This window comes from Saccopteryx leptura, chromosome 13 (genome assembly GCF_036850995.1).
Source record: "Saccopteryx leptura isolate mSacLep1 chromosome 13, mSacLep1_pri_phased_curated, whole genome shotgun sequence".
NCBI classification, from domain to species: Eukaryota; Metazoa; Chordata; class Mammalia; order Chiroptera; family Emballonuridae; genus Saccopteryx; species Saccopteryx leptura.
Window position 1 is genome coordinate 46606759 of NC_089515.1, and position 23726 is coordinate 46630484.

Sequence of the window (23726 nt, forward strand, 5' to 3'; positions counted from 1 at the left end):
TCTTTAATCCACTTTGAGTTTATCCTTGTGTATGATGAAAGCAGATGATCTAGTTTCATTTATTTGCACGTACAGTATCTGTCCAATTTTCCCAACACGATTTATTGAATAGACTATCTTTACTTCATTGTATGTTCTTGCCTCCTTTGTCAAATATTAACTGACCATAAAGGTGTGGGTTTACTTCTGGGCTCTTATTCTTGTTTCACTGATCTATTGTCTGTTTTTATGCCTGTACCATGCTATTTCATTATTATGGCCTTATAGAATAGTTTGATGTCAGGTAGGATGATACCTCCAACCTTGTTCTTCCTCAGATTGCTGTGGTTATTTGGGATCTTTTAATTTTTGGAATATTTGTTCTAGTTCTGTGAGATACACCATTGGTATCTAGATAGGAATTGCGTTGACTTTATAGATTGGCTTGGGTAAAATGGACATTTTAATGATGTTCATTCTTTCAATCCATGAACATGGTATATACGTCCACTTATTTGTATCTTCTGTTTCTTTCATCAATATCTTATAATTTCCTGAGTGCTGGTCTTTTACCTTCTAGGTTAAATTTATTCCTAGGTATTTTATTCCCTTTGAAGGGATTTTCTTAGTTTCCATTTTTGATAGTTCATTATTGATATATAAAAATGCAACTGATTTCTAGACATTTACTTTGCATTCTGCAACTGTACTGAATTTTTAAAATCGGTTTTAGTAGTTTTTTGGTGAAATATTTATGGTTTAGAATTTTAAGGTGACCTACCCACCCAGTGTGAAGAGGATCATATTTGTGGATAATACAGAATAAAGTTGCATTGCACTGAGATTAGCAATTAGGAGTTAGCAATTCAGATATATAAATTTATAGTAAAATATACCTTGGAGTTGAATTTTAAAATTTTATTCTTATATTAAGGTATACATGGATATCTTTTGTAAAAAATCTCTATAGTACAAAACTGTAGGATAAAGAGAAAAAAAACCTTTCTCTCCCTTTCCCTCTAGTTCATCCCAGTGACAACAGATCCAGATCCCATAAAAGCATCTTAGGATGTTTCTAAATTTTTATTTTAAGATAAATGAGAACCCCAGTAAGTTTCTAAAATAGTACACTGAGCCCCTACATACACCAGAAATGGACATTTGGTACAAAAACTATTCAACTAGGCAGAACTTTTCAGGTGTCACCAGTTTCTGCATGTACTTTAAAAAATGACCTGCAGATAGCACTTTTAAGTTTTATCATGTGTATATTTTCAAATGCCTTCAATTTAAAAAAGAATTTTAAGGAACGTTCACAACCAATCCTGTGAGAATTTGAGGGTGGGTTTGGTGTGTGGACAGTGACAGAGCCCCAGCTACATACGGAGTGCGCAGGCCAAGGGACAGTCACAGCAGATTATGGCAGGAGGCACATCCAGGACTGAGTTGCCGATCCAAAGGATGAAGGATCACACCAGGCAGGTGGCACTGGAAAAGGAGAGTGCCCTAGAGACCCGACGGAGAGCTGTGGACCAGGATGAGACCAGGAGGTCCGGGACCTATGTTCGTAATGATGAGAGGATGGGGGACTGAGCAGTGGCTGAGAAAGGCAGACATCCTGAGTGAGGGTGTTGGGGTGACATCTCTGTGCACCTGCCCCGTACAGTGGGGGGGTAGAATGTGAGGAGCAGGGTGGGGAACAAACCTTTCTGCTGGGTGGGCAGAGTGGTGAGCACACTGCCTTATTGGTCTGTCATGGCCGATCAGCATCAGCCATTGGCACCATCCTCCCCAGAGGAGGAGGAGCTGAGCTATATGCAGGTGGGCAAAAGTGGGTTTACAGTTGTTTGTATGGAAAATACTACAATAATAATGCAAGAACTGACGTGCATGCTCACAGCTGTAAACCTACTTTTGCCCACCCCCCCATCCCTTGAAATTGACTTTCTGTGAATTTAGCTGAAGATTCAAAGGGCACTTCAAAGCATACATGATGTGTTTTTCCTTCAGCTCTTTGTACAGATTCAGTTCAGGGTGTGGGATGTATCGGAATCTAGGTAGAAACAGCGGGCGGGATTCTCCGGAGGAGTGGCGGAGGGTGCCCTGTCATGGGTATGGGGGGGGGGTCAGGTTTGGGGGGGGCGACGGGTTGTTTTAAGGCCGTGACAACAGCAAGAGGTTTCTGTTCAATACATCCTGCACAAGAGCTCGGTGATGAATGATGATTTGGAAGTCGTTAGGAGAGAAGTGGCTTTAGAGTGAGGAGAACGGAGGTGCTGTCTCCCAGGGTGAGTGTCAAAGCATAAAAAGGCCGAGAAAAGACTGGCCTCTCGGAGCGCCCCCTGCTGGACAAGGCCGGTGTTGCGGGGGTCAGTGCTAGGGCCGGAAAGCGGGGGTGCAGGGTGGCCTGTCACAGGGGCCCATGAAGGGCACGGCCAAGGTCAGGCAGGGGTACCTGCGGAGCAGTCAGTGTGCGGAGATGTGGACCGGTGGTAACTGATCACATGATAAAGATAAAAGCGACCTCGGAGAATGTCAGGAGAGATAAGGCGCTATCACACATGACTCCCTCTTTAGTACCTAAGTATGCTGCCCCATTCTGTTCCTGCTTCTGTACTATCTACTTTGTGACATGCGTCAGTGGGGATGCAGTGTTCTGCAGGGCCTAGGTTGGCAGGCTCTGAAGGCCTTGGGGAAGTGACTCAACCTCTCTGAACCTGGTTTACCATCAGCAGAATAAGGATATTCGTACGTGCTTCAGACGTTGGTTAGGATGAAATAAACACAAGCTCCTGTCCGACACATGTACAGCTTGTGTATGTGCAATATTTAGGTTCAGATACACAGTAAGAAAATACGGCTCTTCGGGGTGTCCACAGCTTTAACCATTTGTATCTGCGCCGGCTCCAGGCCCTGAGAGGCCCCGAGGACATGGGGACAGCGGTGGCGGCTCTGACTCGGAGCCATGCCTGTGGAGGCAGTTTCTGGCCACGCCCAGAGGTGACCTCAGTGCCTGGCGGGGGCGGGGGCCAGACCAGTGGGGCTTCCGGGACTGGAGACCCTGAGAGCAGGCTGGAGGGACTCTGCAGAGACGCGAGGGGCTGGCCTCCGGGCTTCCCGGGAGCTGTGGGGCCCTTTCCCAGCGCAGAGGCCTGGCCTTCCTGCAGAGGGCGCCCTCTGGGTGGCGTGCTTTTCTGTGGAGACGGTGACTCCCAGCCCCGGGGCGAGCAGTGTTTCAGGGCCGGAGAGAGAGCCTGTCCAGCAGGGGCCCGGGCCACAGGGGCCCCCCACAGCCGCCCGGGGCTGCGCAGTGGAGTCTGGGGGGTGCGAGGGCACCAGCCGGGCGTAGCTTTAGAAGAGCTCGGTTTCCAGGAACTCTTCCTCGGAGTCTGTAAAGAAAAATGCCGGTTTCAGTGCCTGAATGTCCTAACCCATGTTCTCTAAGGACCGTTCTAGGAACCACGGAGACAACGAGGGAGGCCGGTGGGAGACGCTGGTCGGCCAGAGGAGCGGTCTCAATAGGGACACGTTTCCACTTCCAAGACAGGACTCGAGGTGACTTGACAGGACTCGAGGTGACTTGGCCACTACATCCAATCTGAGTTTGTTTCCCTAAAACATGAGATAATTTGCATAATGCGTCTCTAACGACTTCACTTGGCTATCCTTCCCTTCTACATAACTATGTCTGATCTTTGCCTGAGGGGTCCTCTAGGTGTCACACCTGTTGTTCACCCACATTCAACATGCACTTGACTAAGCACCTACTACATGCCAGGCAATGTATGTGCGTGCGCGCACAGGGTGGCGGAGTGTGGGGCTCAGATCCAGAGGGCACTGCAAGAAAGAGCATCTCAGAAGGGACCCCCCAACAAAGCACGTCCCTCCCTACTTGCAGAAACGTGGCACTCCAACAGGTAAGGCCGTCGCACACCTCACTGCTGCAACCTTATTTGGCCATCTCGAGAGAACACCAGCCTAGCTGGCATTTCATGTTCACTGGGTAGAAACAGAGGACACTAGTGTGGCCAGTACAGTGACATGCATGGGGCAAGATGTGGCACAAGGAAAGCTTGCCGTTAAACCAGTAACGGCTGGGGTGTGGGACAGGAGTAGTGAGTCAGGTCTTCAGATGGGTGTCAGCAGCTGAAGGGAAGAGGTTTGGGGGGGCAGTAGGCTTAGAAAGTATGAGTGAAGGCCCGAAAAGACAAAGTCCTTGACGTCCGCCCTTTCCTGTGCAAGAGAGTCAGAAAAAGATGCCTAAAAAAGGAGCTCTCAGCACATTATGAAATAAGAATGGTAATGTAGACCCCCCCCCCCCCCCATCTGAAGTCTGCACTAGAGAGAAAAGGAAATCGCTGCAGGGAAGTAGAAACAGGTAAGTGGTCTCATCTCTGAGCAAACTCCTCTCTCTCTCTGGTCTCGATCTTCCTTTGCCCTCCTCTCTCCCTCTCTGATGGCCTCTGAACTTGCTACTTCTCTCTCATCTCTCTCTGCCCCCATTCTCTGTCATCTCTCTATTCCCTCTGAGATCTCTGATTTCTCTCTCCCTCCTGATCTTTCTGGACCCTCTGTTCTCGATCTTCCTTTAATCTCTTTCAGATCAGAAAGATCAGGGAGAGATCAGAGAGAGCAATAATGGAGATCAGTGGTCTGTAATCTAACTTTTCTCCTGAGCTCTCTTTCAAATCACACTGATTTCTCCTCCCCTCTGATCTCACTCGCTCTCTGATTTCTTGCTGTCTCACTGATCTCGATTTTTCTTCATTCTGTCTCTTCCCTCATATTCTCTGACCTCACTGTCTCTATCTAATCTCTGTCCTTTCTCTGCTCTGCCTGCTCTCTCTCAGGTCTCTCTCATATCTGTCTCTCCCACTGATCTCTCACTCCCTCTGATCTTGACCTTTCTTTGATCTCTTTCAGATCTCTATGATCCATCTCTGATCTCTCCTTTTTCTTATATCTCTGCTCTCTCTGAGATCTCTCTCCATATGATTTCTCCCTCTGATCTTTCTTTGCTTTCTTCTCTCTTCTTTGATCTCTTCCAATCACACTGATCTTGACCTCTTCTCTCTCATCTTCCTCTGAAATCTTTTCTGATTTTTCTCCTTTCTCCATCTCCCTCTTTTATCTCTCCATCTTCTCTCATCTCTTTCTGATCTCTCATATCCTGACCTCGCTCTCTCCCTCTGATCTCTTTCTTTGGTCTCTTCCTGGTCCGTATTGCTGATCTCTCTGTGGCCTCTCAGTCACGGAGAGGTGAGAGGGAGTACAGTGATTAGTGATCTCTGATTTCTCTCCCCTCCTCTCTCCATCTCCCTCTCCTATGTCTCTGATCTCAATTTTTCTTTGCTCTGCGTCTTCCTCTCTGATCTCACTACAACCCCTGGGACTCCCTCTCTTCTGTGATCGCTCCTCTCTTACCGGTCTCTCCCTCTGATCTTTTTCTTTGAGAGAACAGTTGTTCCTGATCTCTTCTGAGTTCCCTCATCCCTGTCTCTCTTCTCCACCTCTCAGTCTGATCTCTCTATACCTCTCTCCTCTAATCACACTCATCTCTCCTCTAATCTTGAATCCCTCTGATCTACCTGCTGTCTCTGAGATCTCTCCCTCTGATCTTTCTGTGAGAGATCAATCTTTCCTGATCTCTTTCTGATCTCTCTCTTTGTGCCCTGAGATCAGAGAGAGATCAGAGATGAGAGTGAGAGATCAAAGAGGGAGTAAGACACTGCTAGTCTCTCTGATCTGTCTAATCTCTGAGCTCTCTCTCTGATCTTTCCCTATTTTCTCTCATATCTCTGTTCTTTCTTCCTGATTTATCTCATTCTATTTCTCTCCTCTCTCCTTCTCTGTATCCTGACCTCATTATTTCTCTCTCATCCCTCTCTCTCCCATCCCTCTGATCTGCCCACTGTCTCTTTGAGATCCCTCTGGCCTCATTTCTTGATCTTTCTCTTATCTCTCTCATCACTTTCTCTGAAATCTCTGATCCCTGTCTTCCTTTAGCTCATCTCTGTCTCCTTCTCCCTCTTTTCTCTCATCTTTCTCATTTCTTTTTCTGATTCCTCTCTCCCCCCTATATCTCTGATTTCTCCCTTTCCCTGATCTTGCACCCCCTCCGACCTCTCTCTGATCTTTCTTTGTTCTGATATTGGACTTTTCTCTCTCTGATTTCTCCATACCTCCCTCTCTTGGATCTCTGATCCCTTTTTTTAAATCACTGATTTGTTTGATCCCTCTGATCTGTTCTCTCTGATCTCATTCTCTAATCCTCTGATCTTCCTGCTATCTCTGAGCTCTCTCCCAGATCTCTCAGAGTTCCTTCCTGATCCATCTCTCTGAGCTCTCATTCCGGTCTATCTTTGTCTGTGACAGCTCAGATCAGAGAGGTCAGACATGAGAGGGAGTACAGAGACAGTAGTGGTCTCTCTGAGGTCTCATCTCTGATACCTCATATCTCTGTGTGGTCTCTCTCTCTGATCTCGATCTTTCTTTGCTCTCTCCTCTCTGGCTTCTCTCCCTGGTCTTTCTCTTGTGTCTCTTCTCTCTGATCCTTCTCTCTTTATCTCATTATCTCTCTCCATCTGATCTCCATTTCCTCTCTATATGATTCCTCTCACTCCCGACCTTTCTCTGCTGTCTCTCTGATCTCCATCTTTCTTCATTCTCTGACTTCTCTATACCTCTTCTCTTTCAGATCTTTCTTTCTGCTCTTTCTTCTTCTCTCATCTCTCATCTCCTCTGACCTTGCTATCTCTCTCTCTCTCTCTAATGTCTCTAATTTCTGTCCTCTCTGTAATCTGCCTGCTATCTGAAATCTCTCTCCCTCTGATCTTCCTTTGATCTCATTTGAGTTCTCTTCCTGCTCAATCGCTCTGATCTCTCAGGATGAGAGGGAGTCCAGAGAGATTAGTGTTCTCTCTCTGATGATAGTGACTGTGATCCTGATCTCCTTCTCTATGATCTCTTCTGATCTCTCCCCTTTTTCTCTGTGAGTCTCCAATCTCTGATTTATCTCTGATCTAGTCTCGAGCTCTCAATTCTGATCCCCATCACTCTTTGCTTTCTGACTTATCCTTTTTTTCTGATCTCGGTGATCACTCTGATTTATCTCATTCTGTGATCTCTCCTCTACTTTTCTTTGCTCTCTGCTATCTCTCTGATCTCATTCTCCACTCTCTCTAATCCCTCTGTTCTACCTGCTGTCTGAGATCTCCTTCAGATCTCTCTCTCTGTGACCTCAGATCAGGGAGAGGTCAGAGATTAGAGAGTACAGAGATTAGTGGTCTCTCTGATCTATCTGTACCTCTTATCTCTCTCTCCTTTTCTCTGTGTGATCTTTCTTTTGTGATCTCAATCTCTCATATCTCTTTCTCTGAAATGTCTTCTCTGATTTCTGTTCCCTCTCTCTCTCCATCTGATCTCTCCCTGTGATCTCTGATTTCTCCTTCCTGATCTCCATCCCTCTCTCCCTCTGATCTGACACCCTCTGTTCTCATTCTTTCTTTGATCTCTTTCAGATAGACCTCTTCGCTCTCGATCTGAGTTCTTCTCTGACCTGTCTCCCCTCTAGCTCGTTCATCCCTCCGTGGGCTCTCTGGGAGGTCACAGAGATCAGAGGGAGATGAGAGCCCTCTGATCATTCTTCTCTCTCTCGGATCTTTTTCTAATCACACTGATCTCCCTCTCTGACCTCTGTCATCACTCTGATCTTCCCCTCCCACCTTTCAGCGCTCCCTAATATCTTACTGCTGTCTCTCCCTAATGGGCTCGGTGGGTTTCCCTGACCAGGTGTCGTGTTCTCAAACATTATAGAAATGTCCTACCTGATAGGCGGTGGGCATCTCAGAGTCCACTGTGTTCCTTGCAGGCCTTTCAATCCGAGCCGAGCCTTCTCCGAGGGACTGACCATCGCTGACACCGCCCCGAAAAAGAGCCTCCTAGGGGACTGAAGACTTTGGATGGGAGAGTTTCCTCCTTGGTCTGCAAGTCGAAAACAATGACATTTCATTCTCTTTCAACTTCTGCCCTCCCAACACTAACAGAACAGCTACTCCATACAGCAGAGAAGACAACTATTTTGAGAACTGGAGAGGGGAACTCCACCTAGTGATGTCCGCGACCAGTACAACCATGCTGCCTTCTTGAATTTTACTAAGACTGCAGTGAACCCAGCCCCTGTGTTGGGCAATGTAGGCAACTAAAGTATTTTAATTATAAAACACATTTCTGATGATTCAACCTAATGAGGGCTAGAAGAGTAAAGCACATACGAACAGCTCGCGCCCTCCCCCGGACACGGGTATTGGATGTGAGCATGTGCAGGAAACCACGGGCAAGTCCTCCTCAGAGAGTGTCCTACTCACAGGACAGTGGGAGTGACCAGCTGTGAGAATCCAAAGGAATGACCCTGACGACAGAGGCCCTAGATCAGGGATCGGGAACCTATGGCTCGCGAGCCAGGTGTGGCTCTTTTGATGGCTTTAATAAAAAAAGATCATGTTAAAAATATAAAGCACTCTCACATATTACAATCCATTCATTTCCTACCGCTCATGTTCATGGCTGCGGGTGGCTGGAGCCAATCAGATCCTCCAGGACAACACCAAATTTTTATTGGATAATTCATAAAATGGGTCGTTGTGAGGTCAAGAAGTAAACTTTCCTCCTTTAAATCAAGTAGTCAGCTAGCTAATTGCAGAAACCCTTTTGGCGAAGAAGATGGCTAAAAGAAAAAATGATGAGTATCGTACTTTTCAGCAGGAGTGGACAGAGGAATTCACCTTTGTGGAGAGAGCAGGTTCTGCAGTGTGTCTAATATGCAATGATAGAATTGCATCGATGAAATGGTCAAATATAAAGCAGCACTTGGACACACGCCATACTACATTTGCATCGAAATATCCAGGGGGGACAGCAGGAAGAAAGCATGTCAAGAGCTACTGTGCAGAGTGCAAGCTAGTCAGCAGCAACTCCATGTTTGGACCCAACAAGGTGACTGGAATTCGGCTAGCTTTGCTGGTGCTGTAGCAATTGTGAGAAATGGAAAGCCATTCACAGATGGGGAGTATGCCAAAACATTCATGCTTGATGTTGCCAGTGAACTTTTTGACGACTTTTCGGATAAAGACAAGATAATCAAACGAATAAAAGACATGCCTCTGTCGTCAAGAACTGTTCACGATCGTACCATCATGGTGGCAAATCAAATTGAGACAACACAAGTGAAGAACATAAAAGCAGCACCATTCTTTTCTCTTGCTTTGGATAAGTCAACAGACGTAAGCCATTTATCCCAGTTCAATGTGATTGCAAGGTATGCTGTCGGTGACACACTACGTGAGGAAAGTCTTGCTGTTTTGCCTATGAAAGAGACAACAAGAGGGGAGGATTTATGCAAGTCTTTCACTGAGTTCACCAAAGAAAAAAATCTACTGATAGATAAACTTATTTCGGTGTGTACTGATGGTGCTCTGTGCATGGTGGGGAAAAACAGAGGATTTGTAGTGCTTTTTCGTGAACATGAAAAGAGACCCATCCTAAGTTTTCACGCATCCTACATCAGGAGGCGCTTTGTGCTCAGATGTGTGGCGAGCAGCTTGGTGAGGTGATGTCGCTGGTCATTCGGGTGGTCAACTTGATTGTTGCCCAAGCTTTAAATGATCACCAGTTTAAAACACTGCTGGATGAAGTTGGGAATAATTATCCTGGTCTGCTTCTGCACAGCAAAGTGCGTTGGTTGTCAAGAGGGAAGGTGCTCAGCCATTTCGTGGCTTGTCTGAACGAAATCTGGACTTTTCTTGAAATAAAAACGTCGAGCATCCTGAGTTAGCTAACACTGAGTGGCTCCTGAAGTTCTACTATCTCGTGGACATGACTAAACATCTGAACCAGCTCAATGTGAAAATGCAAGGTGTTGGAAATACAGTCTTATCCCTTCAACAAGCAGTGTTTGCATTTGAAAACAAGCTGGAACTCTTCATCGCTGACACTGAAACAGGTCATTTACTACACTTTGAAAAACTGGGAGAGTTTAAAGATGCATGTGCAGCAAGTGACCCTGCTCAACATCTTGATCTCCAGCAGTTAGCGGGCTTCACATCTAATCTCCTGCAGTCATTCAAAGCACGCTTTGGAGAATTTCGTTAGCGCACTCATCTTTTTAAGTTCATCACCCATCCACATGAGTGTACAGTGTACAGCGCCGACCTGAGTTATATCCCTGGTGTCTCCATCAGAGATTTTGAGCTACAAGCTGCTGACCTGAAGGCCTCAGACATGTGGGTGAATAAGTTAAAGTCACTGAATGAAGATTTAGAAAGACTTGCACGACAGCAAGCAGAGTTGGCGAGCAAACACAAGTGGGGAGAAATGAAAAAACTTCAACCTGCGGACCAGCTGATTGTCTAAAGTTGGAATGCTCTTCCCGTCACATACCACACACTTCAGTGAGAGTATTGCTGTACTGACAGTGTTTGGCTCTATGTATGCATTTGAGCAGTCTTTCTCACATCTAAAGAACATTAAGACCAACCTACGATCATGTTTAACGGATGGAAGTCTCAACGTCTGCATGAAGCTTAACCTCACCACGTATCAACCAGACTACAAAGCCATCAGCAAAACCATGCAGCACCAGAAGTCGCATTAATGGTAAGAAGTAGTTCATTCATCATTGGTTAGCAACAGCATAACGTTATTAAAAAGAATTCAGAGATTTATTGTACTTTAAAAGTGTTAGTCTTACACAAAATGGACACATTTACTTGTATTTAGTGTTAAACATATTGTATGGCTCTCACAAATTACATTTTAAAATACATGGCACTCATGCCTCTCAGTCACAAAGGTTCCCGACCCTGCCCTAGAATGTACGGGGAAGCCGCCCCGGAGGTCACGCACCTGCCCTGGATCTGTCTGTGCAGCAGCCGTCGGGAGACCTGCTTGTGCTCCGGCGTCTCGGCCACCCTCCTCGTCAGCAGTCTGTGCGCACCTACAGCGTGAGCAGGAAAACACTGAAATGTGCACAGAATAAGCAGTCCTGAAACTATAGTGCTCACTTATTAGCACTAACATCAGTCCATCTTGTTGGAGGCTCTTGTATTTACTATTAAAGTGTGTGAACATGTATTACGTGTGAACGCTATTTCCTGATAAGATGAACCTGGCTGGGTTATGTTTTCTCAGGAGAGAGGCAGCCAGTGTCTTCCACTAATAGATTGTTGCTAGAGTTGTGGCCAGAGTGTCTTGGACAGGCTTAGAGCTGGTTACATCTTTAGGGGGTATACTGCTTAGGTTAGCTTGTGATGGCTTCCACTCTATGTTAGCTTGAAATTAGGGTAAACATCACTGTTAGACAAAAATTAAAATGTAAGCTATTGCACTAAGTACTCAAAAAAATAAAATACAGAAAGCCCAAAGACATGATTACAATGATTAAGCCAGCACATGTTGACAAAGTATACTTTACCTGCCTATCGCTGCACACCATGGAGGCTTCCACCTGGTCTTAATGACATAGAACTACTAAGTACCTTTACTCTGGGCTTCTGCTCTGTGTCACCTTAGTGACAGGGAGGCACTCAAGGCCTGAAATGTTAGACCAGCCACCGGAAATCCATTGGCACCCACGGAGCCGCTCACGCTCATCTCCCCGGACGGCTGGCACGTGTTCATTGCCCCCTCTGCACAGTGCCCGTGTGTACCTAAAATGCCGAGGTTTGAAATACTTTTTCCTTCTATCAATATTTTGAAAGCTTCTCCTTGAAACGTGAAAGGTTCTAAGGATTCCTTCATTTCTTAAGGGAAAGAAAAGGGACGAAAAAAATCCTCCCATAAACTGCTAGGAGAACAACAAAACACTCTCGCAAGATAACATTTTAACAATCTACTTACTCATTTACAGGCGCCATTAGTGAGGGGCTGCGGTGGACACACAAGAAAAATACATTTCAGCTTACTTTACAAACCGGGGTGGGGGTGGGGGATCCAGCTTCCCAGTGATTGTAGCGGAGAAATGGACCAATTAGTTGTAGCAAAAAAGAGAAGGAGAGGCAAAGAACTACTGTTTTCTCCTTCAAAGCGCCAGATTGACATTATGTGTTTTTCTTAACCAGCTCTGGGAAGGCAATTAGCACCGCTCAGGGCTGGGATGTGGGCCAGACGTGCTTTCCGGCGGCTCCCACAGTGGTGGGGACGGCCACCTCGGTCTCTGCATCCAGTGCCAGTCCTGACGGGCATGCAGGGGCCCCGGCATCTTCCCACAGACGCCGGCACGCGGGCAAAGCCGCCTTTTCCTGCACACGCCCGTCTCGGCCCGGATGTCAGACATGCAAGAAGGGGGACACTTGGTCACAACTGTCTAACTGCTGGGCTGTGCACCTGAAACTAACGCAAAATAACATGGAATGTCAACAGTATAAAAAGTCACAATTAGAAAACAGAAAAGGTGGAGGAAATTGTAAAGCAAGCCTCAGGTGCTGCAGACAGCCCACTGCAGTCTCGGGTCAGGCACGGGCACTGGAGCCCACGCTCGGCCCCGGACTGCAGAGCTGAGATCCCAGGAAGCCAGGCGGCGCTGTGCTGTCACCAGCCACCCGAGAGCTGCAGGAAAAGGTCCTCAGGAACTCCATGCCCATCAAACTCTCCTCTCTCAGAACACAGTGAAACTGCAGACACCAGTGGCTGGAGTCTGTTTCCTCTTCGGTTGGCCTCTTGCTCCCCAGCTGTCTCTCCATGATTTAGAGCGCTGCCGGTCTGTGGACCTGTTCGCCAGACATTTCATGCTGCTCTCGGAAGAGCTAACCACCCTGAGGTTGTAAGAAGATTACTGACCTAACAGTCTTAGCTGAATTCGCTTACAGGGTGATTTCCGCCTTAGCGGTCCCCGAAACAGTTCTCCCGTTTCACCACCCCCCAAGTGTAAGAAGTAAAAGCCGCGGCTTTAGGGCCAAGAATCCTATTCCCAACAATGTCTGAGTCCCTCTCACCATAAGGCCACTAAAAAGGATTCTTCTATGGTAGAACGTTCACTGCACACACCTTTGAACCAGATGGATCAGAGGGACAGAAATGCGCATACAAATAGCTCTTTCCTCAAGCATTGCACACACTGCAGACAGCTCCAGTTAACAACCTGCGGTCACGCATAAATTCCCATTACAATTGCTGAATTCACCCATTCTTCCATGTATCCACCCACCCACACATATGTTTAATATCTACAGATTTAATAGGCGCACACACAGCATCCATACATGTGTGTATTAGATAGAGACACAGATGAGCTCTCTCTCATCAGGTATGGAGCTGGATACGGGGGCTGTAGCAGTGGACCAGCCAGCCACAGTCACAGCGCTTACACACTAGCAGGGAAGACGTGACGTGACAAGGGAATGTGACAGACAGAGCTGTAAGCTTCACTTGGGTTCCCATGCCTCCGGTGGGTCCCCTGGAGTCCAAGGTCAGAAAGTGTCCGAACTACAGCCCACACCAAGGACGGTGTGCCAAGGTCAGAAAGTGTCCAAACTACAGCCCACACCAACGCCGGTGTGCCAAGGTCAGAAAGTGTCCAAACTACAGCCCACACCAACGCCGGTGTGCCAGTGTCTGCTGACCTGGAGGCAGCGTTTCTGAAAGACTAGAATGTCAAAAGAAGAGCGCCACCGGCCAGGGGCTGGAGCAGAGACAAGCCCGTCTCCCAGCACAACCCTGTCCAGGGCCCTGGGGTGAAGAGATAGCTGCCGGGCCTTTGGTCCCCCGAGGAAGTGGTCTGTGGGCTCCCACGGGTCATTATTCTTTGGAGCTGCACCAGCCTGATGCCAGGAGACAAAGGTGATGTATCAGGGACAGCAGACGTCCCTCCTACCCAGGGGACATGGGACACCTGGCTTTTACTGCAAATGCAAACTACGAATACATCCCAAGGGGCTGGTCCTGAGAAGCTGCCGCTGAGAGCTAGGCAAGGACTGAGGGGCCCGCCGAGGAACAGCACGATCGGGGGCACATGTGCGCAGCACTGCCCCATTACCACACTAGGGCATGAGCAGACGTAAGTCAGGACAGTTACGGACAGGCTCCATGGGGGCCGCCCCAGGGAGGGCCCGGACCGCCCCCACGCCGGGAGGTGCAGCAGAGGCGCGGGCCCCAGCAGGGGCAGCCCAGGGACCAGGTCGGCGGGGAGGCCTGAGCTTGGCCTGGAGGTGGAACTCCTGTGAGGTCCCCGTGGTTCTTAAGGCCTGAACCTAAGTGACCCCGGCCTGGGACATTCAGACTGGGAGTGAACCACTGGTTCATGCTGTAGCGAGCATTACTTCCAACTCACAAACGGCCCCCAGTCCATCCCAGAAAAGCCAGCCCTTGCCCTCCATATACGTCTGGGTTAGTCTGAAGAACTGGCCCTTTGCTGTCTCTTCTCTCTCCAGGGAGAACATAATAAAGGATGAATAACACTGGGGAACAATTTGTTTTTTCATTTTCTGTTGCATGAGGTTTTAAAACTGTTTCTATATATTTCTGCATCGCTGATTCCAAATCTGAAATCCGTTGTTTGGTGCATGCTCTAGTTTTTATGCAATTTTAATTTCTTTTTGTTACAGTTAATGGCATGCATTGGTTTTTAAATTGGAGTTAAAGGGCAACGACTCTTGGATTGAACATAACGACAAGGCAGTTAATGCTTTACAACCATCACTTTTACATAATTGTAGTTGTTTTTAAATGTAAAAAATTATTATCTGATAAAAACACCCTCTTATTTTGTTTCAAGATTGAATCATGGCTTCTTCGAGTAGGCGTAAATGTAAGAATAGTCCTGACAGACACCTTCTGTTATATATGTGGCCGTTACACACTTTAATGTTGAAGGCGCAATATTTCATCATTTGTGACACGTGCATATATTGCCTATTTTCAAGTTCCCCTTGGCGATCAAGACAAGAATTGGGCTCTTCATATTGTGTCATAATTGTGAGGAAATTGTGGACAAGAGGAAAATGCAAAGGAATGCCTTTGGTATTCCCATGGTTTGGCGTGAACCTAAGGACCACAGCAGTGACTGTTATTTCTGTCTGATCCATACAAAGGGCATCGGCAAGAAAAAACAGCATATGATCGCATGCATATCCTAATATTCCTTCAGCAATACGACCTATCCCACACTCTGAGAAACTCCCAGTTCCAGTTTTCAATGGTTTTATTTCTTCTAAGGACAAAGAAAGTGAACATGGTGATCAAGTGTATTTTGATAAGATGCATGAGAAAATGGTTGTAGAATCTGAAGGGTCTTCTTCTGATGCCAAGCAGACATTAACCCCTCAGCAGTTTAGCCAACCTGAATTCAATGACTTAGTAAGAATGACATAAAAATTGTCCTCGACTTTCTGAAGTATGAGGAGCATAACTGGATCATTTGTGTGGATCTTAAAATGGTCAATTTCCTGCTAGGACAACAGAGAGGTTTCACGAAGTATCCTTGCTTTCTGTGTTTGTGGGACAGCCGAGCTCGGGAGAAACACTGGACACAGAAGGAGTGGCTGAAACGTGAAGCTCTGGAAGTAGGGATGCAAAATATTGTGAATGAGCCTGTAGTTAATCGAGACAGGATCATTTTCCCCCACTTCACATCAAACTTGGCTTTAATGAAGCAGTTTGTTCAGGCTTTGAATAGAGAAAGTGAATGCTTTCAACATATTATTTCTGCTTTTCCTGCCTTGTCTTTCGAGAAGATAAAAGCAGGTGTATTCGATGGACCTCAAATTCGAACCCTCATACGTGACGGAGAATTTGCCAGGAAGATGAATAAGAAGGAGAAAGCAGCATGGCAGTCTTTTGTGGCAGTTACAAAGAACTTCCTTGGCAACAAAAAAGCAGAAAACTATGAACTTCTGGTTCAAAAGATGCTGTTGGCTTTCCGCGGCATTGGACATAAGGTGAGTGTTAAGATTCACTTCCTGAACAGTCACCTTGATAAGTTTTCTGAAAATCTTGGAGCTGTTAGTGATGAGCAGACTACTGCTGGAGCATCAAATGAGATTGTCCTCAACAAGTACACAAACACAAGAGCTACAAACACAAATTTTTGCCTGAATAGAATTTAAATTAGTTTTGCGCAAATTTTATGATTAAAATAAGTGTTTTAATAATATGTTCTATTTTAAAATTGTAGACAAATTCTTTTGCAATCATACCTTTTAGTGTATTTACTGCATTATATAAATTATTACATTTTCACAAAGATGATGCCCAAGAAGACATCTTTATTATGTTAAACTAAATGTTGAAAAATTTCACATAAGATGAAAACCTAAAATCTTGAATTGCAAAAAAACTGTAGCTTGCAGAGAAAGACTAATGTCAGATTTGAGATTAGCACACTCGAATTAGATAATACAAGCGATTTTGTGGATGCAACAATTTTGTTCCTCAGTGTAATAAGTAGTAAAAATAAGTAAGTGTACCTATTATTAAGGTACCATGTCTCTGCAGGTTCCGGTATGAATTCTGTTATAATCTGGGCCAGAACTGACAACTAAGAGCATTTCTCCCTAGAGGCAGGGGGCCGACTGCTATGGGATTATCATACATCAGGAAGGTGGTATCGACCCCTCTGCATCACCAGCGCCTGATGCAGGACTGGACACAGAAATCAGCAACCACAGTTGAAGAATGAATGGCTGTCATGAGTTCCCAGGTCTCTCCTGAGACTGCTTTGGATGGGGGCATCTGCGGGTAGGCAGAAATGATGTCGTTCACTTGCTTTTCTTTTCCTGGTAGCTGCTAATGTGAAATAACCTAATGTCAGACTATACATCTGAAATGTCCTCTGCGGTCCCACTGCCCTCCAGCCTGTCACAGTAATGAGTTTTGTTAACCAGGAATTCCCGCTCCCCTCCCACCATGAACATGGGTAGAGGCTCTTCCAGGACTCACTGGGGTCAGAAGGGACCACATGGTCATGGTCAGCCCAGCTGGGTAGCTGTGAGCAGGAGGGCAGTGCTCCATCCAGGCTGGGCCCTGCCCTCGCCCACAAGCCCCCAGTGCTGCAGCAAGAGGCTGTTGTCCCCGGTCCTGCGTTAGGGTGATGCCGATCCTCACCAGCAGATGGTGGTTCTTTAGCACGACAGGAAATAAATGCTGTTGGAAGTCATGTGCGGGGTTGTTGGTTACCCAGCGAAATCCAGCCTGTTCTGACTGACTCCACCCTGGGGACGGTTTCCCAGACATCGGACACAGGCTCTTTGCTGTGCCCAGCACATTCTGTTTCTTTGAATAAGAACACTTCTGTTTTTCCCCCTGGCAATGCCGCAGGATGAAAATCTTCCCCAGGAAACCTACCCTATCTCTTTACAGGTTCCTGGCTACAGAGCAAAGGTGTCCTGTGGGGGGGAGGTGAGAGGACCCGCAGGCCTGTCCTCTTCCTGTTCTGCCGGACCGCTGACTGCTGGACTCTCATCTGCACATGAAAACCTGCCCTGCCTGTGTGCATGTCACAGTCGATGCTGTGGGGACAGGAGGTCCACCTTCTTGGCTTCCAAAGAGTTCAGAACACAGTGCGATGGTTGCTCAGAAATAACAGAACAACGGACCAGGGGACGAGGCAGCCTGGACTCCCGCAGCACTGGGACTCGAGAGATGGGGACGGTGCCCCACGCAGCCGAGGCTGGAGAGGAGACGTGGGCAGGTGTCAGGACTCGCACTGGCTCAAGTTAGATGGTTGCAGGACGGTATTCGTGTGGAACAAGACAGACGGACACCACAGAAGCCGCTTCCAGTCCTGACTCTCACCGTGAGAGCCGAATGCCCTGCCGGCTGGCTGCCACCAAGGGCGGGGGTGAGGGGGGAGACAATCGGCCTCCCAGCCCCACCTCCCGGCCCTGCCTCAGCGCTGCCCTGAACACGCAGGGTGGCCTGTCCCGATGGAACCTACGCAGGTGGACTTAATACTTAATTCTCCCTCAACGCCGCCACCTCCACGCTCTTGGCGAAGACGAGAAGCCTGCTGTCCCCAAACCACGCGCACCCCTTGCCGGCATACCTGGCCCTCGGCTGCCTGTGCTCCTCCAGCCCCTCGGACGTGGGGTCTTCCCAGTGCCCTGACCCGCTGTCACCTGGCAGTGCTGCCTTCTCTCAGCTTCCTGGGTCAGGGTATTTGCTGGGATTACATTTATTTGAGTTTTGCCTATTGATAGTTCCTTTTGAGAGTTTTATTATCTTTGGGGGGAAACACCAGTGTGATCCTAGGGAGAGAACGAAATGTTATTGTTACAGAATGTGATGGATTTGAGGAGGTTGCCATGGAAACCACTCGGTTTTGATGATGAAAGATGTTGGTATATCCTCTGGAAAGAATTTGAAATGGTAAGGATACTTGATCCTTTTCTGTGGCAGAGACAGCAAAGGACCCACACCGTACAGTGGGCAGCCTTTGTTTCTCTCCTGCTGCCACCAACACCAGCACACACCCCTTTAAAATAAACAAGGACTCTCAGGTCTTCATGACACACAAGCCCGGAGCTCAACACACGGCAGTGAGAGAAGGACATGCAGTCTCAGAACACGTTTCCCCGAGGGCCAGACTTCAGCCCCACTAGGAGGTCAGGGAGGAAGTTGGAAACTGCGCGCTCACAGGGTAGGTCTGCGTGCCCAAACCCTGTCCCCCGCCTCTGTCACATCAGCTGCGAGCTGGAGCCACCAAGCTGCTCGGGCCCTCGGGTGTTAACACGGAAGGAAACGCTGAATGACTGAGGACAGAGTGGACTAATCTTAAGACATTCGCGTGCAGCAATGTGGGACCTTCCTGCTCTCCTCTGGTTGCGGTGATGAGCAGCAGGAAAAAAACGGGCTGTTTTAGTGCAAAAGGCCTTGAGGTTTAATAAGATCGCTGTCAAGAGCGAGTCGTCTCCTTTCTCAAGTGACCTCGTACAGGGCGTGCATGGAGGTCAAGGGCACTTCCCGAATCACAGGGGAGATAAAATACAGCTCGGCCTCATAAGTTGTTTGCATCTGTGTGTGTTTCCCTTTCAGCTCGATGCTCGGCTGTCCTCCTCTGTTGTCTCTGCCGGGCGGCAGCACCAGAGCTGCTTCCCCGAGACGGCTTCCTTCTGACCTGACCAACATAACCACGCAGAAACACAAGCAACGAGAAACCCCAATTGTTCGGGGGCTTAAACGCACACCTGAGCGAGACTGTGTTTAAAAAGATTCAAAAAGAGGTGGATACCGCCCAGGCCACTGCCAAATGGGAAACTGATTCCCAGGATCGAAGAGCCCAAAACGGATGGTTTCTCAGTCTCCCTTTTTAGAAAGTGAGCCCATTGACAAGGGCATCACTGTCGCTGGCTGAGTCAAGCCTGCTGCTGCTGCAGCTGCACAGGGGATGCCTGTGACTACGCAGGTTCCAGTTAGAGTGGCGTTATTGCCCCATAAGCACAATAGTCCAGCTAAGTCTCGCTGTCAAGGGGACCGACGGATGTCGGGGGGGGGGGGGGGCTGTCATCCAGTCAGGTGCACACACAGCCTTCTTGTTGCCATGGTTCCTATATAGTCGTTTACTTTGAAAATGTGAGTTCTAATACAATTGATACATTAACCCTTTGAATAGTGAGTTCTTTTCATCCTCACTGAGCCCCAGGAGTGAGTTTTTATTCAAAAAGTAAAATTAGTTCCAGTTACAGTTTTATTAACTTAAAATCATGTTTGTTTTATAACCAATGTGGACAAGTCCTGCAGGGGGTGAGGAAAACGGAGATGCAAAGACCCGACTCCAGGGACCAGGTTCAGTGACGCAGATCCACTTTCTTTAGGAAGTAAGCTAGCTTATATACACAAGTTCAGCCTATAGGGTTTTACAGTGTAGTGTCTTCCTTATAGCCACTGGCTGAAAAGATCAGGGAGTTGCCTGGTTGGTGCTGAGTCACTTCCTTATAGCGGGCGAGCTTCCTTCCTGGGTGTGCCCAGGAGGCTTCTGGGAGCTGGAGTGTTCTCACAGCATTGCGTCAGCCACAGCTGCTAGGAATGTGCTCTGTGCTCCACCCACAACCAATTTATGGAAACAAGAAGAACATACATTTGCCTTTTTTGAATGTTGCCTTACACATGTGCGATCGTACTCTGGATGGTCAGGAGGCACGAGGACGTACATGAACGTTCGTACTGCTTTAATGAACACTTTGATCACAATGTGAACAAAACTGTGAACCCCGAGAATATATGAAATACACACTCATGCGCCTCAAACACCTGCCAGGGAGCCAGCCCACCGCAGCTGGTTCACCCCTTCTGTCCAACACCAGAGGGGCCGCCTCCACTGCCCACGGAGCAGGCACCTAACATCCTGCCAGGTCTGGGTGCTTGTTTGCTAAGGGGAAGTGCCACGTTGACTGTAGTGCATTTGTTTACCATTCCGCATAGATAAAGGTAGCCACAATTTTTACTAGATTTCTAGTTTTTTTTCATCCGTCTCTGTCATTTCTTGGTGTTTTGCTCTCAATGCCCGTGGTTTTCACCGCATTTTTTCCGAGCATGGTGTCATCACTTGCTGTTGCCACCGTAAAAATGGTACCTCAGACATGACTGCTCATGACAACACAAAGTAGACTTCACTTGGGATGGCCATGCAGGCCCTCCACCAGATCACGTCAGCATCAGAAGGAAATAGAACCACCCGAGAACCACCTGAGAACAGGAGGACTGTAACTAAGGGTACAAAGAAGCCGCAGGGAGAACCGTAGGTGTCGGAGTGAGGTGCAGGCGCACCACACCCACGTGGGGGCACAAGAAGCCGGTGGGAGATGGAGACATGCAGTCAGTGTGTCAGGCACTGATTTCGGGCTCCTGTCGTATTGCCTTCCTGGATGAGTCTCGGCCAGGAAGTGTCTGTCTGCATGGCGTTACTGCTGGGCTGACAGCAGCTCTGGTCTCTCTCAGTCTCATCTCCTTAACCGGGTTTGAGCTGAAACTCTGCATCAGGCCCTGCCAGGGCAGCTTCCCCACCATTTACAAGTATTTGAACACCAGCACAGTGAGTCCGGCCCTGCATGCCCCAATACTGTTATAGCCGAGCTTCCGGACCACCTGTTTCCTGAGTGTCACTCTGCCTGGCCCAGTGGTGCCCACTGGCATCCACTTTGCCATATTGAATCCTCAGGACACGGACGAGTACATTTTCTTGCCTGACTGGTGCTGGAGCAGTGGATAAAGCACCGGCCTGGGATGCTGAGGTCCCAGATTTGAGATCTCAAGGTCACCAGCTTGAGCACGGGATCATTAACATGATCCCAAGGTCGCTGGCTTGGCTGGAGCCCCCCGCCCCACCCCACCCTGGTCAAGGCCCGTATGAAAAGTAATCAGTGGACAACTAAGGTGCTGCAACTACACGTTGATGTTTCTCATCTCTCTTTCACACACACACACACGTTCTCATATTCCTCATTTAGAGGAGGGACTTGCCTAAGCTCCTACCAACTTGGGTCTGATGCCACAGCCTGTGCTAACTGGTTTGTGTTCAGGGCTGACCATGTAAGGTACTAGAATTCTTAAGTCAGACACTGTGAGGATGGTTCCGGGGCCCCGGGCCTGTGCCCCCACAGCTTCTCCAGAAGCGGCTGTGCGCCTGTGCACTGACACCTCCGGGACCCCAGAAGGGACAGCTTCTTCCCCAGGGAGCTGAGCGAGGCCCGTGGGGACAGGGGTCCCAATGCCCCTGCTATGGGGGGCTGCCAGGACAAGGTTCCTTCATGGATCCTTGGCAGCTGGCGTGCCAGGCCCTGCCGTGTGCAAACCTCCACCCTTCAGCTCCCTGCTTATTAGCATCTCCAAAGAGGTGTCTGGAGGACCAGCCGGTGGGTGGACCAGCCCGGACCCAAAGCGCCGCCATTACCGGTGTGCCTTCCATCTGTCCGTCTGCACTCAGACACGGAGATACACTAATCAGGAACTTGGCAGTGACCACATCCCCCTCTCTCTACACATCTTCTCACAGACAGCTCTAGACACTGCTGGCAACGGGCTGCTTGATTCCCCAGGCTCCGTTTTACTTCTCAAAGGGGAAATCTAATCCACAGCTCCTCCTCACCAGCTCAGTCAGCATAAATCTCTATTGGCGCGTGACCTGCCCCGACCTGGGAGAAAGCTCCTGCAAATCCCCTATTATTCACATTGATCTTATATTATCCGAGACTGTTCATTAATTTTCAGGGTCTCAGCTCTAAGTCACTCAGTCTCTAAGAACACAATTCAGGGCCTGGAAGGAAAATGAGGGGCTTTTGGAGATATTTAGACAAGAAAACTTAATCTTTTGAGATTGAAAAAGAGAAAAAAGTCTCCTGCTTTCACAAAAGTGACTGAGGGCGACTTTCGGAACCAGAGCCTTGCACTCTCCAACTGGACCCAGCACGGCACCTGCTAGGGTGGCACCAAGCCTAAAGGCCATCGCATAAACGTTTGAGAAGTCATACCGGCTATTCACGGGCCACCAGGGGGGTCACCGCTGTTGGCGCTCACAGTGTCATTGCTCAAGGCTTGTCCTGGGTCCTCACAGGAGCTGAAGCCCCAGCGATCTTCCTGATTTCTGAGGGGTCAAAATGGCCCACAAACCACAAATGAGAGGTCCCCTTGTTCAGGACCACCCAGATCCCATGTGTTGGCACAGGTAGGGTCGAAAAGAAATATACACTTCAGGTTCATTCAAATGGGCTTCACCCAAGACTCTTAGAGGGAACCTGTAATGTTTTAACTTTCATATCTTGTTTTCAAAATCTGAAAAGGAGCTAACATGCTGCAGAAAGACCATCAGCTCCTACTACTTGAATACACACCCCTCCAATGTATTCTTCCAGTTGGATCACCCTGGAGTGGCTGCAGGCATGGTTGGTATGCAGCTGAGGTTAATTTGGGTTTAGTGAGGTATTTGTTTTTATGTTCTTTGTGGTCGTGTCTGTAGTTAGGTGATTATTAGCCAGCTTCGCATAGAAACAGCCTCTGGAAGCCCCTCCCGCCCCCCACTCTGACTCACCAGACAGGGACGCACATCTGTCGGCTGAAAGATGAGGATCAATGTGATCAAAGGCGCTCAATACACAAGTAGATGGCAGAGCACGGGGCACAGTCTGGTGTAAAAGGACCCAGAAGCTCGTCTGCGGCTCATTCAGCCGGGAGGAGCTGGACAGGAGGGGCAGGTTCCCACACCCGGTCAGAACGAGAGCTCTCTCGTCAGGAATAGACCTTGACAAGCATAGACCTCTGTAAATGCGTCACAGACAGATTCTGCCTCACGTATAAGACCTGAAACCACGGAACTCCTAGTAAAGAACACAGGCAGTAAACCCTTTGATGTGGTCCTTAGAAAAAATATCTTTCTGATGTGTCTCCCTGGCCAAGAGCAACAAAAGCAAAAATAAACAAATGGGACTCCACAAAAGTAAAAGGCTTCTGGCAGCGAAGGAAACCACCAACAAAAATGAGAACAACCTAGGTGCCCATCAGTGGACAAGTGGATACAGAAGACGTGGTGCGTATACACAGTGGAGTATTACTCGGCCGTAATGAAGCATGAAATCTTACCATCTGGGACACCACACGTGGGGCTTAGGGTATTCTCAGTGAAATAAGTCTGACAGAGAAAGACAACCACGGACATACCTCGGAGACATTGCGGGTGGGGCAGACAGCTGCAACGAAGCGAGAATCCCAGTAATGCAAATTGTACGTAAGCCTTTGTCCAGTGGAGGGTCTTCCTTCAATCTGTGAAA

General features: G+C 48.1%; 1 protein-coding gene across 2 annotated transcripts in view; it reads right to left on the bottom strand.

Annotated features, from left to right (window-relative positions):
- Nucleotides 1-2591: 2591 nt before the first annotated feature.
- AGBL1 (AGBL carboxypeptidase 1) overlaps nucleotides 2592-23726 on the bottom strand; it is an 822308-nt gene continuing 801173 nt past the window's right edge. The window contains exons 23-25 of one of the 2 annotated variants that reach the window (XM_066355294.1): nucleotides 10882-10972; nucleotides 7806-7962; nucleotides 2592-3368 (exon numbers count right to left, since the gene is read on the bottom strand). In XM_066355294.1, the coding sequence (XP_066211391.1) occupies nucleotides 7855-7962; nucleotides 10882-10972 (199 nt within the window). In that variant the 3' untranslated portion in view covers nucleotides 2592-3368; nucleotides 7806-7854. Of the gene's footprint in view, nucleotides 3369-7805; nucleotides 7963-10881; nucleotides 10973-23726 lie in introns of those variants that run through there. The other variant, XM_066355295.1, reaches the window with a different exon arrangement.